At 35.2% G+C, this 16,548-nt stretch overlaps 2 protein-coding genes across 4 annotated transcripts in view; one reads left to right on the forward strand and one right to left on the reverse strand.

Annotated features, from left to right (window-relative positions):
- si:dkey-192p21.6 (uncharacterized protein LOC565246 homolog) overlaps window positions 1-13,670 on the reverse strand; it is a 32,099-nt gene extending 18,429 nt beyond the window's left edge. For 2 of the 3 annotated variants that reach the window (XM_053501355.1, XM_053501357.1), the window contains exons 1-7: window positions 11,118-11,204; window positions 10,558-10,652; window positions 10,064-10,185; window positions 7,749-7,864; window positions 4,640-4,709; window positions 4,298-4,364; window positions 3,599-3,678 (exon numbers count right to left, since the gene is read on the reverse strand). In XM_053501355.1, the coding sequence (XP_053357330.1) occupies window positions 3,599-3,678; window positions 4,298-4,364; window positions 4,640-4,709; window positions 7,749-7,864; window positions 10,064-10,185; window positions 10,558-10,652; window positions 11,118-11,196 (629 nt within the window). In that variant the 5' untranslated portion in view covers window positions 11,197-11,204. Of the gene's footprint in view, window positions 1-3,598; window positions 3,679-4,297; window positions 4,365-4,639; window positions 4,710-7,748; window positions 7,865-10,063; window positions 10,186-10,557; window positions 10,653-11,117; window positions 11,205-13,602 lie in introns of those variants that run through there. The other variant, XM_053501356.1, reaches the window with a different exon arrangement.
- A 189-nt stretch (window positions 13,671-13,859) lies between these two features.
- pcbd1 (pterin-4 alpha-carbinolamine dehydratase/dimerization cofactor of hepatocyte nuclear factor 1 alpha) lies at window positions 13,860-16,296 on the forward strand. The gene is made up of 4 exons (XM_053501360.1): window positions 13,860-13,938; window positions 15,401-15,532; window positions 15,662-15,742; window positions 15,845-16,296. Exons 1-4 carry the CDS (start codon window positions 13,936-13,938, stop codon window positions 15,935-15,937), a joined length of 309 nt encoding a protein of 102 aa, XP_053357335.1. The 5' UTR covers window positions 13,860-13,935; the 3' UTR covers window positions 15,938-16,296.
- The last annotated feature ends 252 nt before the right edge of the window (window positions 16,297-16,548 follow it).

Here is a 16,548-nt window from a genome sequence, read left to right on the forward strand (position 1 = left end):
TGCCATCTTCCAAAGAGTACTATTAAGTACGACAGATCTCTCTCTCTCTTTCCTGGTTTCTTTCTCTCACTCTCTCACTCGTGGGCACACACACTCAATACACATACATCTCACATTTTGTGACTCCATCCATTAGTAACCATAGTAACAAAGACAAAGGTTAAGTCGTTTTCCATATGAGTCTCAAGCAGATTTCAACAATATAGGAGCCTATCATTTTAATTAAAAGCTTCTTGGTGCCCGGCACAATGTTACACGCTATGTTAAAGAGAATCACTTCTGATAGATTAAACAATTAACTTTCACAGCCAGTGTCTCATTTATGCTAATAATACAGTACCTATAATTTATGGTGAGTTTCAGAAATTACATATAAGTGAAATAAAGCTGAAACAAAATGCTGTTTTTGAAGCACATTTTATTCTAGTGTGTAAATCGCTTATGAGTGCACAGTAAGCTTTGGGCAGTGAAGTAGGATAGCCAATATTAATAAAGTAGCATATTTTGTAAGTTAAAAACATGAAGTAGCAAAGTAGTAGCTTACTTATTGAGGTTCTGTGCTAAAGACTAAAAGTACATGGGTTAAATTCTTATGGCTGCTAGCCTTAATGACATCGTAATTAGTTTCAAATGAAACCATAAAACAAAATGTCTCAAAAGGTGTTGATGTGGAAAAGCATCTCACAAAATTAGATAAAATGTAGAATTTATTTTTCACATTTTAACAGCTGCTACTGTTTTTTTTTTTAAGTGAATATGCTACACAATCACACTAATCTTGTTTTTCCCGTATCTAGTATAAACCCAGCGAACCAGTTAATCACAATTATGAGAAAACTGGCAACAGGCTTTCCACTGTTGAGATTAAAACCCAGATCCTTTTTAAAAAATTAAAGGCAGCAAAGTCCCCAGTTATACTGTACTATATCAACATCATGTCAATGGCATCTGGCAAATTGACTGCAGTGCGCCTCTGCTCAGATGACAGATGCTTATGTCTTCAGCAGAAAGTTTTAACTTATTGCTAGACAGGCGATATATTAATCAGTCTGGAAGGGAAAACATTTAAGGCAAAGTCTTGAATTTGTTATATTCCAAGAAGATGCTTTAGCCAAAAACATTTACCAGTTGTAGCTGTAGATACCACTGTAACACTTGATTGTTTTTTTTAAATATAAATATGAATATTATAAACCTACATAAATTCATCTTAGGACTCTGAATATAATACATAAACATAAACAATATACAACCTTAACAATATACAACCTGTCAAACCTTAACGCAGTGCAGTATCCACTGTATTCACTCTAGGACCATATTTTGGCAAAACCCACAATGCAATAGCAAATAGAGATTATGCAGTTATGACTGACAAATGTCAAGATGCACAAAACAAAGAAATACATTATAAAATAGATAGGAATTTTTAAGTCAACTCTGGAAATATTGGCACCTTCATAAACATAAAAACAATAGGTATATAAAAAGAACCATACATGCAACAAATGATGTTTTGGGTTTAAACAAATGAGTAACCCTTGTGCTTTTATCGTAAAATACATTTCGGGAAAATTAAAGATATTAAAATTTTTTTAAATAATCCAGATTCCAAAAAAATGGTACCCCAAATTTCCAAATTTGGTCAAGCCCACTAGACAAGACAGCACCCAGACATTTTTGATTGATCTTGGACAACTCTATTCAACTTCAATTGCATGAACATTTCCAACTCTTTTGATATTCTTAGTGTTTCTTTTTTCACTTGCCCTCTTCAGTTGAAAACACAGAGTTTCAATAAGGTTAGTAAGTGTGCAGACTGAGAAGGCCATTGTAAAACCTTGATTTTGAGTTACTGCAACCATTTCTTTGGTGATTTTGACAAGTGCTTTGGATCACTGTCTGTGTTGAATGATCCAGGCATGGCCTGGTTTCAGCCTTCTGACAGAGGCAAGCAGATTTTCAGCTGAAATGTTTTGAAAATCATTATGCCATCTTACTTACCAAGAGCCCCAGGACCACTGGCACCAAAAAAGCCTCAAGGGAGAAAAGAGCCACCACCATATTTTGCCATGGGTATGACAATCAGTTCTTGGTATGCAGCTCCCATTTTTTCAAACAGTACAAAAACAAATTTTCGTCTCACATAACTCCAACAAACAATTCCAGTTGTAACCCAAATGTTATCTGGTGATTTTTTAGATTTTTTGGATTTGTGTTTTGGTCTCAGGAAAGGCATATTTTGTGAAATTTATCCAAAAAGATTTTTTTTTTCATGGAAGTGGTGCCTTACGGCTGATTTAGAAATGATGAAACCCCAAAACTAAATTTTGAGGTTCTATTTGACTCTTTTAACATGCTTTTCACTTTTCATATGAAACATCTTTTAAATAGGCTTTTTTCCCCCCTCAAATGCAAATTCTTCTTTTTTTTTAGGAAAATAATAATTATTTTATGTTATATTAATGTTTTTGTCTTTTCCATGGGCGGTGCCAATAATTCTAGAGTTGACTGTATAATTAATATGTACTGTAACTACACTGGCATTACAGACTCACTAGAGACAAAGACAGACCCTGGCTTGACACAGAGAAAACCATTAGGATTAATAAGAAAATGGGCTTCTGCTTTGCAAAACAACACAGCAGGTGTAGAGAGATTAAAACATCTGGGTTTTATAAGTACTCCACATTCTGAGAATATGGCACAAGTTAGTGAAACATTAAATAGCACATTACTTCTTTAAAAAGAAAATCAAAACAAAACACATGTTTTTTTAGAATGTTATAGGATATAAAAATAATTTATCCTTACAAAAATAGTTTTGTTAGTGAAACTGTCATTTAAAATAAAACAAAATTTTAAAGAAATTGTCTTCTTTAACTGCTTGTCAGACAACGTGGAGAATATAGTACTGTAAGTTTTTCCTTGCTTTTAAAACCCTGCTTTAATGTACATACAGAAGCTGGATCTAAAAGCAGCAGTAACATGAAAAATAATTCAAGTTTGGTTTGATACTGTCAGAAAAATTAATTATCAGTAATGACTGCTGGCAGATATTTCCAGCTAAATGACTTGTGATCTCATTTACTCAGGTAGTGATCAGAGAGCTCATATCCTATCCAGCTATAAAATCATAGACTTTTAAATATGTGCTGATATGCAGCAGTATTATTACATCAAATTTTAGGTAAGAGTGAGGTCAAAGCAATGGCAGTTTCCTGTTTCTAGAGAGACATGCTTTGTGTCTGCCCTCTAGCCACTATTACATCCTGCTGGGCCTCTAGATTAAATCGCATCACCCCTAGCCAACAGCAATCCACTGTTCCCTACCACAGACGCATAAGACATTAGAGATGATGCCTCGAGCAACCACTAGATAACAAAGGCTCAAGTGAGCATGTGCCCAGACTGTGACCTTTCAGCTTTCTTGGATGCAGATATCCAATATATTCTTTTAGCAAACACAGTTCTCACAACACAACTATTAATATAGAGTATCGATAGCAATTTCAGTTAACAGGTGTTAATGGATTAATAATTATTAGGGGCTTGCTAAATATCAATTTAAAAATGTAAGTAATTGTACAGAACCTACCCTCGAAATGTGTCTAATGATTTTAAACGGCCTGATTTTGATTGGCTTTGGTCCATGCTGGCTCGATTTGGGGCCTCTTCCTAGACACCAAGTAAACAACAAATGTCAAAGGAACAAATATGGTATGTACAGTACTACATGAGAATACAGCAAACAACACAATAAAAAATATCATAACTGAATCAGTGCAGCATATTTCTGCAAAGGAAATAGAAGTTGTACAACATGACAGATATACTGGATAAACATTTGGACAAATGTGCAAAAGCCTGCATATCTGTGGTCTAAACTGTTGTCTTTGTTATTATAGTGAACTAGATGAATATGTACTGTATGGTGAGCAAAAACAGTTTCTCTCATTTCACAAGGAAGATTTTCCCATTTCCCATATGGCTTTGTGCTGGCAGAGAGATCCATCACAAAGGAATTAGCACAAACATCTTCCTGCTCTGGCAGGATCTTTCAGTTGCTGAATGTAGTGCTACAGACCAGGCTAATCAAACTAGGAGTCAACCAAATCAAACTTGAGGTCATTCTATATTGAACAGAAAAAATCAGAAGAGTCTTTAATTAATGTATTTGTCATCTGTTTTTTTTCCTTTTGACTTTACCTGCAAGTAGACAATAACTGGATTTTTACTCTGTATCTAATCAGTAGTGCTATACATGGATGTCTAACTTTAGTGTGATCACACTTACGCTTTCCATAGAGTGTTCAGCCAAACAGCAGCAAATAAGATTTTTGAGCCTTGATGTACAGCCACATCTATTATAAATACAATATGTATCATACAATTTATTCTATTTAATAAGTTAAGTTTTGCTAAATTCTCTAAGGTATTTAACCTTACTTTATACTCTTACATCCACACTTTATCAGACTCATAAATCTGGTATAATTAGAATAAAACATAAAAGGTTTTTTTTATAACAACAGCAGGTGCAATGACAATACACTTACTGTATTTTTATGTTCCTTTAATTGATCCAATTTTAACAAATGTTATGGTTTTTAAACTAAGAATGTTACAAAAGTATTACCTGGACAGAAAAGGTACAGTGGCCCAAATGGAAGCCAAAAGGAAAAGAACAAGAACAGCCACCCACAAAGCTGTAAAAATAAATACAGAAATATAAATTGCATCAATAAAAACACAACATATGGATATCTAATTTGTAACATTTACAAGATATTACGTATAAAGATTTTTATACGATGTTCAGTGTATGGGTGAAAAATACCATGTATTTAATGTGCAAGATTCTGGTTTATTTGTCATTAGGTGTCTATTTAAATGTAAGCAAATTTGTGACATTCAGCATATTAACTCTTAACACAATGCATTTGATGTAAAATGTAGGCCTATCATAAAGGTTTGCACAGTCTCATGGAGGCCTTGGGAGCATATTTTCACACTTTCATTACAGCAAGAAAAATATTAAGTACTGCTGGAGTTCACGTGAACATTCTAAAGATTCAATTTTGTACTCAAGTTGTCAATAATATAATTTGATTAAAAAAATTAATGCTGACTGTGTGTATAAAAAAGTTAAGTTAAAAAAACTTAGGATCTTAGGCTGATACATGAATTAATAATATCAAAACAACAAAATTCTCATTCGGGATGCAAAAAACATTACATATAACCACAGTGTAGTCTCCATTACTCTATCTACCCAAAACCACATGACACAAGAATGTTCCTTAAAAAAATATAGCGTTTTTAATTTGTACTGATTTGTTACAAAGTACTTAGTTGCATGGCTTTGAGTCCTACATTTACATGACTACACAATTTCATGATTTTTACGAGCAGGGTTGAAACATAATCACTTGGTGTTGCAGAGAGACTCTCAAGAGCCCAACAGTTTCCTGTTGCATAGCACAAAAACCAACTTGTCACTGTAAAATCAATCTGTGCAACCAAAACCCTGGATCACCAGTAAGAGAGTGTGGAGGGAAATATTTTTTGTAGTACATGATAAAGCACATAACATGGTTTGCCAGAAGGTATCATCTATGATAAGAAGAAAAAGTAAAACACTGGCAACCACCAAAGGTACAAGGGGAGGCGTTTATGTGGAAAAACAAACACAGAAATGGATGTTCAATCAGTAAGTAGATACACACCATGACACAAAAGCAGTGATGTACTGAAACTCTGTTGTGATGACTGAGCTACAGTACAACACCACGGCCAGGAAATTAATTGACACCAATTAAACTATGGTTAAACTATAACTATTTCAGTGTGTCTTCAATAAAATAAGAATTAATTATTTATCCAATGATAATGTTGGAAATAAAAACTTGAGGTTTTTTATCCTTAATGGAAGTGTAAAATATTATTTTGCAAACAATGTTTAAAAAATAATTATTGTATTTTATTTTAGAATATCATTAAATCCTCTAATAAAGTCTATAAGTCATGACAAAGTTCGAATGTCTATTTACAAAATGACACAAATCATGCACTGATTCTAAAGAATAAGACAGTTACATTTAACTATAGATTTTGAATCGTTCTTCTAAAGAACTTAGCAAAAAAATCGATCACAATTATAGTAATATAAATCATCTAAAGCCTCTAATAGCTACTTCACAGAAAGTCATTAGATGAAATGTAATCTTAAGGTGCATCAGAGTGCTTTTAATGTAAAATAATGTTAAAAAATAAAATATAGTTTTTGGATAAAGAAAATCTTTTGGTCACTTGTACCCATCTGACTATAATTATGCCACAAACATGCTAAACCTTTTAGCCACCTTGTTTTAAGTTTTTACAAAGGAATACATTGACATTACATATGAAAGAATGGTGTTATTGCAAATTTTGCAAAAAAAGTCTGTACAGTCAGCATTTGTTTCTGAAAAACATAGAAGTTTTATTTTAATATTTAGAAAAATCATAATGTTGTCCAACGACAATAAAAGTATCAGCTGAAATATAAGCAAAACCTCTGAGCTACACTGACCAGGTTATAATGAATAAATATGAATGAATAAGACTTTTTTAGAAAATTACTCAATGGTTTTGGCATAGTTCTGTTTAAGCCCCAAATGTGCAATGGTCAGCATATTCCTGTGTTTTTAGTCTCCTGCCAGCTGATCACCAGGCTGATTACTTAAGCTGTAAGAGCCCACCGGAGTCTGCATATAATCATTGGACAGTGCAGCTAATGGAAGCTCATCATGTGGTGCAGAGTTTAGCAACACTGGCCATATATCTAGAAGATAATGGTTACTTACCCTTAAAGTCTGATCTACAACATAATCTGCACTATTGTAAAATAGACTCTGCATTATGGAGCATGGTGCTTTCAAAATCCCATTATGTCTTAATCTCTCTTGCTCCTCTAATGTATTTCCCACAATGCTCCTCTCATGGGGCAGTTTCCAAAACAAACATGGCGAAAAAGCATTTCTTTGAGCTGTTTTTAAAGAAAGGGGCAGCTTATTGAATCAATATTACAAGGATCTGGCCCCTGGGATGCAAAAAGCACTTCTCTATAGGAGTCTAGATCTCAAGATACATGTTTCCATTCTACTGATTCATTCAAGGTTTATACTGATCAAAGAGAATTTGATTTGATTAAATCATTGATAGTAAAGAGTAACGTCTTACATTGATAAATGTGTTTATATGTTACTGCTACAGATATATAAATCATACAGTATATTCTGGTAAAGTAATGTGTGTGTTGGCATGGGAGAAGGAGAGAATAATGTTCCTGCATTAGAAGCATTTTTGCTAATTATCTGTCCACTTATTATCTATACCATAATATGTCTATACCGCTGATCCTGTGTAGGGGACTTAAGGCCAGGGAACCAGAATGGGGTGCCAACCATTGCTGGGCACAACACACACTTACAAAATAATACACTTCAGGAAATTCTGTAACACCACTTAACTTATTGGAATGTGTATTTCTGGTGGATATCCATCAAAGATATATACAGTACTCCATGCAAAAAGATTGGAGGTGTGATTTAAACCTCCAACCCTGGAGGTAAAATATGCACATGACAGTGCCAACCACTAATTGACTTCTGCTTTGTTTGCTGATTTTATGGATATAAAAGTAACTGACATTAGAAGACATTGGTTTATATTCTGATACAGTCATTTAAGGAGATGGTACTTACGTTGGTACGTGCTATGTGGAAACTTATCTAGAGAAATATAGCAGGTTACATCAAGTGCATCTCCAGATGTGACCCAAAGAGAATAATGCCCTGCTTCTTCAAATAGATAGCTTAAGCTGGAATTATAGAAAAGTAAATGTTAATACAAAGTATGAGATCCAAAATTACACTACATTAAAATTTATTATATGTTATTTATTTATCTTGTTACATTTATATTTAAATATTTTAGGTTAGGAGCATTTTTCTTTCACAAACAGGGTGTTCAAGTCAAACTAAGACTTTTGAGTGTGTATTAAAAGGGAACACAATTATGACAGTTAAAAAGTAGCTTTATTTCTGTATATTCTCCCTTCTACGTTAACGCACTTCTCCTAGTGTTCGGCTAGTGCTTGGATACCTTTAAGGTAGAAATTTTTCGTAGTACCCCGGATTCTTGATTGGACTACTGTACCTGCTGGCTTTTCAGGAACACCTTCAATGGCCCAAACAGATGGGATTGCTTGGAGTGAGGTCAGACCTGTGCAGGGGATGTGATGTGGCAATAACTTCCAGCTGAGTTCCTGTACTGTGTGTGGTGTGCATTGACTTTCAAAAACTGAATACACTTGGTGATTAAACCAGGCTGTTTTTTTCTATTAAGGGAAAGGCCAATAAAGGAGCTTCAGGGAGGCCAGCATCTCAGCACTAAGTCTGAAAGTCTGAAATAGTCTGGAAGTCTGAAATAGTCTGAAAGTCTGAAATAGTCTTAAAGTCTGGAACTAAGTCTAAAAGTCTGGAGTAATTACATTAGTGTGGCAGGGGATTATATGGAAAAATCCTAAATCATTAGGTCTTATTGACATGAATAGAATAAATGTCATGGACCATACATCATTTAAGTAATACCCTACCCTGTATGTTTACTGAGTGAGTATGTGGACATCTAACCAGTCATTACTGTGCATGTTGAGCATCCCAATTAGGATTTAGTTCTCCTTTACTGCTATAACAGGCTATAACAGGCATGTAGTCAGCATTTTAATTCATCCCCATCGTCTTTATTTGAGTTGAGGTTAGGACTCAACCCCAATTGAAGTTTGTCCTTACAAATTTGTGGCAAGGGTGTGGGAAAGACCCACTTGTGGGTGTGATGGTCAGGAGTCAAAATACTTATTGCCATAGTGTGTCATATTATAAGACATACTTTGGTCTGTCTTAAGAATTGAAACATAAGTAAATCCTTTAAATCATACATTTATCAATCTGACACATTTCGACACACAGGCTATTGTTCAGTCATTCAACTTAAATGTTACAATTCAGCAAACACTATAATTTATGCAGAAACCTTTTTACACATTGACATGCCATTATTATGCATTATGCATTAAGCTAGATAACATGTTATTTCACATGTTATGCAAATAGGAATCATGGGTGTTTTTCAGAAAATCAGTCATTTTGCTTAAGATGCCAAGTCAGAAAGCTTTTTCTTTGTTGTATGATGAGCAAGATAAACTCTGTATTCATGAGGCTTGATGGAGCCATCTAGAGTAAAGAAAGTAGAAATGCACTTTTCGACCACATTCTACCATCTCCTGTTTTATCCCCAAAATGCATGCTACAAAGCATTCATTGATCATTCTGTGGATGACATACCAGCCGCCATGTTGATTAGAGGGGGAGGGTAAATCGATAGTGGCTCCATCTGGAAAGGGACCTCACTATTGATCTTCAAGAAGCACAAGAGTAGACCCCTGCCTGGGGCCATGCCGCCAAGACACAGTACCTCATCTCATGCAACAAGATACCTGTTTAATTCCCCACCACCCTTTTAATAACAACCCCACAATGAATGCCTCAGTTCTAATGAGTCTTAAGCCAGAATTCTAGATACTTTTGGCTACTAAATCTTTGTACTTACCATTCCAGGTATGGTTTCTGTGGATATTTCTAGTGTTGATGTCTTAATAGCTTTATTTTGAATGTCTGCTCCTATTAACCCCAAATGGCAGCAAGATCAATAACATGTGAGATATCTTCCAAAGGCCAGCACTCAGGACCTAAAGTCAGGTCAAATGCTGACACACCATGGTCTATGTAGGTTGAGAGATTGCAAATTGAATCTTCTGCTATTAAGGCTATATATTTAGTCCATGTCAAGGTGCCTCAGCCCACATAAATGGAATGAACCTGTCCATATGGACAGTGATTTATAGATAGGGATGTTGATGTAAAGTAATCTATTCAAATGGGAAAAGATTTTGCACTCATGAGCAAAAGATACGTCATTGGATATTAGTGTACAGCTTTAGGATAACTTTAAGTCTTACATGCACAAGGTGTTAGTGGCATTTACAGGTGAGGCTTTCAGAGTCAGAGTGAATGGTGTGCTCAGCACCACAGACACATTTCCTGGTCCAACTTCCACACTAGCCAAAGGTTGGTATAGACACTGCAAATATTATGTGAGCATATTATTTGTATATCACTTAATCAGCCACAGTCTTGTATAAGCTTTCAAAAGGTAGATGTAATATATTTAGTGTTATGGAGATATCTAAACTGCTTATTGGTAACTATGGACTATTGTAACTGTTATTGCTTAATATGGAATTTGGCAGATTACTTAAACAGAGTGACGTAAAGAAGTGTTTTGCAGTCAATCAAACATATCCATTACCACAAAAACAGCATGAGTTATTATAATATTATATAAAAAAAACAATATATATAAATGTATTATTATTATTATTATTATTATATTATTATAAAACACTAATTATGAATCTTACCTACAGAACTAAGTAATAAAATATTTAAATACCTTATAGCAGTAATCTGAAGTGTAAAGAACTTGAAGCTCATAGGACATCTGATTACGGACTGTTAGTAACGCTTCATCCATTTTTAGTGTAGGTTCTGCAAATTAAAAACTAATTATACTGCTATAAAAAGGATGGTTATCATGTTGCAAGACATAATTTACTTAAAAACATGCCCCATTTTAGTGATAATGTAGGTCAATAGAAGGAAAAGGATAATAAAACTCACCAAAAAAATTATCATATGTCATATCATAATCATTTAATAATCACAATTAAAAATTATATGAAGAAAATCTCTAATACATATTCATCTTGTAATAGTAATAAATGATAGGTTGCATGCTCAGACCTCTAGCAGAATATATTGTCTTTACAATCTTACAGGTGTTGGCACTCTGAATAAAAATGTCTCACTCTCACTATAAAAACATATAGAACTCTAGATTTACAACCAAAACAGCTTACAAAGAATTAAAGAAAACAATTTAAATGAGTTAAATAGTTATTTTTTTTATCTCCAAATGTCAATACTAATTTTAAGCAATAGATATTCTGCTACCTGTATGTATGGTCATCTTACACTCAGCTGTTGTGAGAAAAAGAAAATAGAAAATGTGTCTTAGACTGCAGATCTCCATAGTCGGCTAAAAACCTGTTTCTCTACTGAACTCATTTATTGCAGGCTACAAAAGCTATAAACAAAGAGTTCAAAGATCATAGAGCTGTGCAGGATATTTCCTACGTGGGTTTCTTTCATGCTTTTGCATGATAAAGGCTCATAACTTTCAATTGTTTCATTGCATATCAATAGTATAGAACAGGCTTTTTACTTATAGTAAAACTTTACAGTAAAACTTTAAGGATAAAGGCATCTTCTAGATTCATAGGTAGTCTTCCTTGCTTGGTTGTACATGCTTTTTATGTGACATAATAAAATAAGTTTTGAATCAATACACCACAACACTGCACTCTCAAGACACAGACAACAGTGTAGATACTTGGTGCCCAGTACAGTATGTCTCTGAAAATGCATTTAATGCTTAACTATGAAGACAATACAGTATACTGTAACTGTTCTCTGATTAAGCAAATTATCCAGCTTTCCAAGACCAAGATATAATAGAAAATTTCAACTTCCTACATTTGACAGCAAATACTTTCCTGTTCCTGATGTTATCAACTACATTGTGTCACAGAAAGAGGAAAGTGCCGATGCCACTTATTCACACTCGGTTTCAGAGTCGCACATAATTATAAAGAAAACACAACTGATCTGCGATTACACCATGTGTATCAAGTCCTAAATCAAAACTCTTTGAAGTAGCTTGATTTGATCACACACTATGTATCATTGTCATGAAAGCATAAATTAGCATAGTATGGAAATACATTACAAAACTGCTGTTTAAGGTAAGTCTCAAAGCAAGTAAAAGTGAGTCACCTAACCCAAAATAACTGTATGCTGCGGCATTCTGTGGACTCAACCAGGATTCAACAATTCTAATAGCTTTAGCAAGTCAGCACATTATACTGTTTATACAGTCTATACGGAACATTATTTACAGTACATTTTATGTTGCCCCAAGTATGGCTTAATTATATTTTCACATAACGTTGTTGAGCCAAGACCTGGCCAACTGAAACAATCCCAGATTATATACTTGTAGTTGTAGCACTTGTGGCACCATGTAGAGCATAAAGATAAAAACACATATATGGAAAAAGGATTTCCTTAATGTGTCAGTTGAGGAGCTCTGTGATAGAAGTCTGCCACAGAACTTTTCAAGAACAATTTTTGCTTGCAGTAGGAAGTTGGTGTTGGACATTAAGGACAGCAGTTTGTTCATCGTCCGACACTCCAGTAGGGATTCCAGCTAGTTCAGCCAACCACTAAACCAGCTCTTTTTACAACCTTGTAAAAGTGCAGGGCATTTTTGCCTGAAAGGTTACGACCCTATAGCACTCTACAGCATAAGAGATCATATTGGAAACAACGGTCTGCCTACAGTATGATCTTTTATGCTGTAGTGTGCTGGGGCAGTAGCCTCACAAGCGAGCAAAAGAAGTATAGACAAATAAAAGAAGCAAACAAAAAAGTGGATGTTGACTATCAAATTGTCAAAGTCAAAGGGGAAAAAGTATAGTGTGAAGAAGGGTAAACCACCAATGGCAACAGAAGTGGACAATGGATCAAAAGGGAAACATTTACATTCAATACAGGACAAAGTAGATGTGATAAGGAGGGAGAAGTATTATAATAAGTATAAGAGGAAGTATCAATTAGACTAAGAATTGTACACAGCAACCTTAATAGCACTCTACTTAAAGTAGGTACATAAACAATGGGACACCCAACGGAACAGAGGGATGCCATGAAAGTAAAACTGTCAAGCATGTTATGTTCATCAATATATGAAGGAGAGGCTAGATCCCTAGGCAATGTTAAGAGTCTTTTGAAATGGTAAGTCACTGATCAGGGAAGACACTATTTACTGTGGTTTTTGAGGAAGACTGACCTGTGAAGTTGATTTAAAACGACTGGGAACCTAATGAGAGAAAGGTGGTGGTGATGCACCTTACAGAACTCCAACAAAAGATGCTGAGTGGTACTGAGAAGGAAACCGGTCAAAAGAAAGAGTGTGTGGAAGTGGCGGATAAAGCAGATGAAGGTTTGAGACATACAACAAGTCAAGACAAGATCAGGGAAAGGTGCATTAGACGTGTTTACTTCTTACCCTGACTGGCATATCACCAAGGAATAGGGTCAATTTGGACTCATCAGACCACATGACATTTTTCCATTCCTCAAAAAGTATATTTTTTATTCTGCATAGCAAATTGAAGCCTTTTGTTTTTACTGATTAACCCTTACTAACACAGAGTTTTCTTATGTATCCGGCACTTCCACAGCCTCTCTAAGATGGCGACAGAGTTGACGTGACTACCTTAATTCATAAGTACATTTACATCTATGGCCTCGTCAATGACTGTTTATTTTTCAATACTTCACCTAAGAACAAACCTATGCAGGCCCCCTAACTGACCCTTGTTTAGAGGAGGTCAGTTATTTGGTTTACACAGATAATACCGTAGCTGCTGGGCTTCTTCCGCCCCACCTGAGGGGGTGTTCTCACGCGCGGTGTGAGGCGCATTAACTCGCGCTAGTTTCATTTCTCTACCCGTATTGCGACAAAGCCCGCCTCCTGTTGTAGAGTTGATAGGAGGTAGCAAATGAAAACAGGAGATTGCGTGTCAATATGGGATTTTGACCAATCGTTGGCCAGGGGGCGGGGTTTGAGAAAATACGGGTATGGGGACGTGTTTAATTCAGAGCAGGAGAGACGGAGCAGGAAAGCGGTACTGATTTCAGCGAAATCATGGTGGGTACATAGCAGATACTTATTATAATAAAACGTTATTGTATTAAGCTGTGCATAGCGTGTGGTGTGCAGTTTGGCGCATATAAAAGTACCGCCGATGTGTTTCACCTGTTGCTGTTGTCTCTCAGGCTGTAACGTTACGGTTGGAGTGTAATTTCAGGTTTGTTTTCTTATAACTAGAAGCACATTGTATTGCTATCACAATATACCATTTTCATCTATGTTTTTTGTGCATTTGTGTGCATGTATTTAGCTTAAGATTACATATCTTGTTGCTAAGAGACGTGTTGATTGATGTGTGAGGATGTTATCAGCTTCATTGTGTCACAGAGAGAGGAAAGTGCTGATGCCACTTATTCACACTCGGTTTCAGAGTCCCACATAATTATAAAGAAAACACAACTGATCCGCGATTACACCATGTGTATCAAGTCCTAAGTCAAAACTCTTTGAAGTAGCTTGATTTGATCACACACTATGTATCATTGTCATGATAGCATAAATTCTCATCCATTACAAGTAATGAACTACTTTTTCTTTAAAAGCTTGATTTCTCTTAAAGAGAATTTTCTACTATGGGTTTTTTTTTTTAGAAACATTTTTACTTAACCTACTTTCTTGAAAGTAGGATTAAAGTTTGAAAGTAGGATTGAAGTTGTGATTTGGTGAAACTGTTATAAGACACTGGAATGGGAAAGCGTTCACCAGCTTAGTGTGACCTGCATGGTGAAATCTCCTGAACCTGAAATAGCAAGTCATCATTGCGTCCAGATGTGCTCTACTGCATCCAATCACAGAGCTCCGTTATGAAACATCCCCTTGCTGAATGATTGTAACTCTTGCATTGCTGTTTAGATTTAAGTACTGCAAAAAAGTTTAATAACGTACTTGTACTTTCCCCAATATAGAATGTAATGTTTTATTTATATGTATTCACATAATAATAATAATAATAATAATAATAATAATAATAATAATAAATTAATTAATTAATAAATGGTGCTTCCAATTTGCTTGTAGTGTGTGAATATGCATGCGAATGTTGACCAGAGGTCATACCACGGTTGAAAAAATAGGAATAAATAGAAAGATCATCACCACTGGCACCAAAGGTCACTTCACAGCAGATAGGTTCATTACAGAGGTTCCTAGAGAGATGCATGGAATAATAATAAATATCACATGTGCATGTCATTAGACTCCTCATGCTGTATATTAAATAGAAATTGTGTGTAACCTCAGGAAAAGTAGATAAGTAAAATTATCTTTTTTGTTTTTAATATGCAGTTATATTACATTTATGCAGGTGACATTTTAGTTCACTTCGCAGCTCTGTGCTTCTAGGTTTAAGCTGGAGCTTTGCTTGCTGCCTGTGTGTATATTTTTAGTAGCCTCGTTGTATCTTTGTGCATCTAAAGAACTAACTAAATCACTGCTGAATGTGTCTGTTGTAACCATGCAGGCTGGTAAAATTCAGGTTCTGTCTTTGGAGGAGAGAGAGCAGCTCCTCCCCATGCTCCGCAGCGCACAGTGGGCCGAAGTGGTGGGCAGGGATGCCCTCTATAAGGAGTTTGTTTTCAAAGACTTTAACCAGGTGAGCATTTATACAAAATTAGTTATTACTCGACAGTGAGAGCACAGTATACATATAAAATATTGAATTCTTACCACATAAATGACATCCTTTTAGTTGAATAATATGAATGACTTTTATTTTTCCTAGGCTTTTGGGTTTATGTCTAGAGTAGCGCTACAGGCTGAGAAAATGGATCATCATCCAGAGTGGTTCAATGTTTACAATAAGGTATATGAGTAATATTGAATTCAGTGTTTTCATTCTCATCAAGAGAAATTCATTCCATGATTTGTCAATAACACCACTCCTCCTGGGATTTCTCTTTGCCAGGTTCACATCACCCTCAGTACACATGAGTGTGGAGGACTGTCTAAGCGTGACATTACTCTTGCTACTTTCATTGATCAAGTTTCAGTGTTGTGAGGATGACTGTCGTATCTCTTAGACTGCTCAATTAAAAGTATTAAGTTGGTTATGTTTTCCAAATGCATACTAATCCAATCCCAAACTGAAAATCTTTGATGGCCTGTTACACAGACGGTATCAATGAAAACACAGGATAAATCGTCTGTAAATTAATAGCTATCTGTACAGGATCTTCATGTGTTTTAATAGCTGTAACCAAATATCTACTCTGCCCTGAAAAAGTATTATGCATTTATTTTCTATTTGTTGTGCACAGGATATTGCTCCTCTTACGATCATGATTTTGTAGAGTATTTCAACAATTTTGATGGATAAGCCTTAAACTCCCTAATAAAGCAAAACCCAACAATTCTCAATTTATTCTGAATATCTGCACACACAAGAGTCTGTCCAATCTTTTGACCAACCTTTTACACAAAAGACATGCAAAGCAGATGGGCTAAATAGTAAATAAAGGTTGAATTGTTCATTGGGTGCAGCCGCCAGCCATATGTGGGATTAAATAAAGAAAAGATCTATCATTATTATGGAAATATTTCTGTCTGTGTCAAGGGCTCAATTTAACTAACTACAGTCAGATAATAAGTCAGTTTATGATTTAGTAAAGC

This window comes from Clarias gariepinus, chromosome 8 (assembly GCF_024256425.1).
Source record: "Clarias gariepinus isolate MV-2021 ecotype Netherlands chromosome 8, CGAR_prim_01v2, whole genome shotgun sequence".
NCBI lineage: Eukaryota > Metazoa > Chordata > Actinopteri > Siluriformes > Clariidae > Clarias > Clarias gariepinus.

What these genes read in the sequence shown, in the direction of transcription:
- pcbd1 (XM_053501360.1), top strand. An exon ending in TTTTCAAAGACTTTAACCAG is followed by an intron (nt 15,533 to 15,661) that starts GTGAGCATTTAT and finishes TATTTTTCCTAG; the next exon opens with GCTTTTGGGTTTATGTCTAG. An exon ending in GGTTCAATGTTTACAATAAG is followed by an intron (nt 15,743 to 15,844) that starts GTATATGAGTAA and finishes TCTCTTTGCCAG; the next exon opens with GTTCACATCACCCTCAGTAC.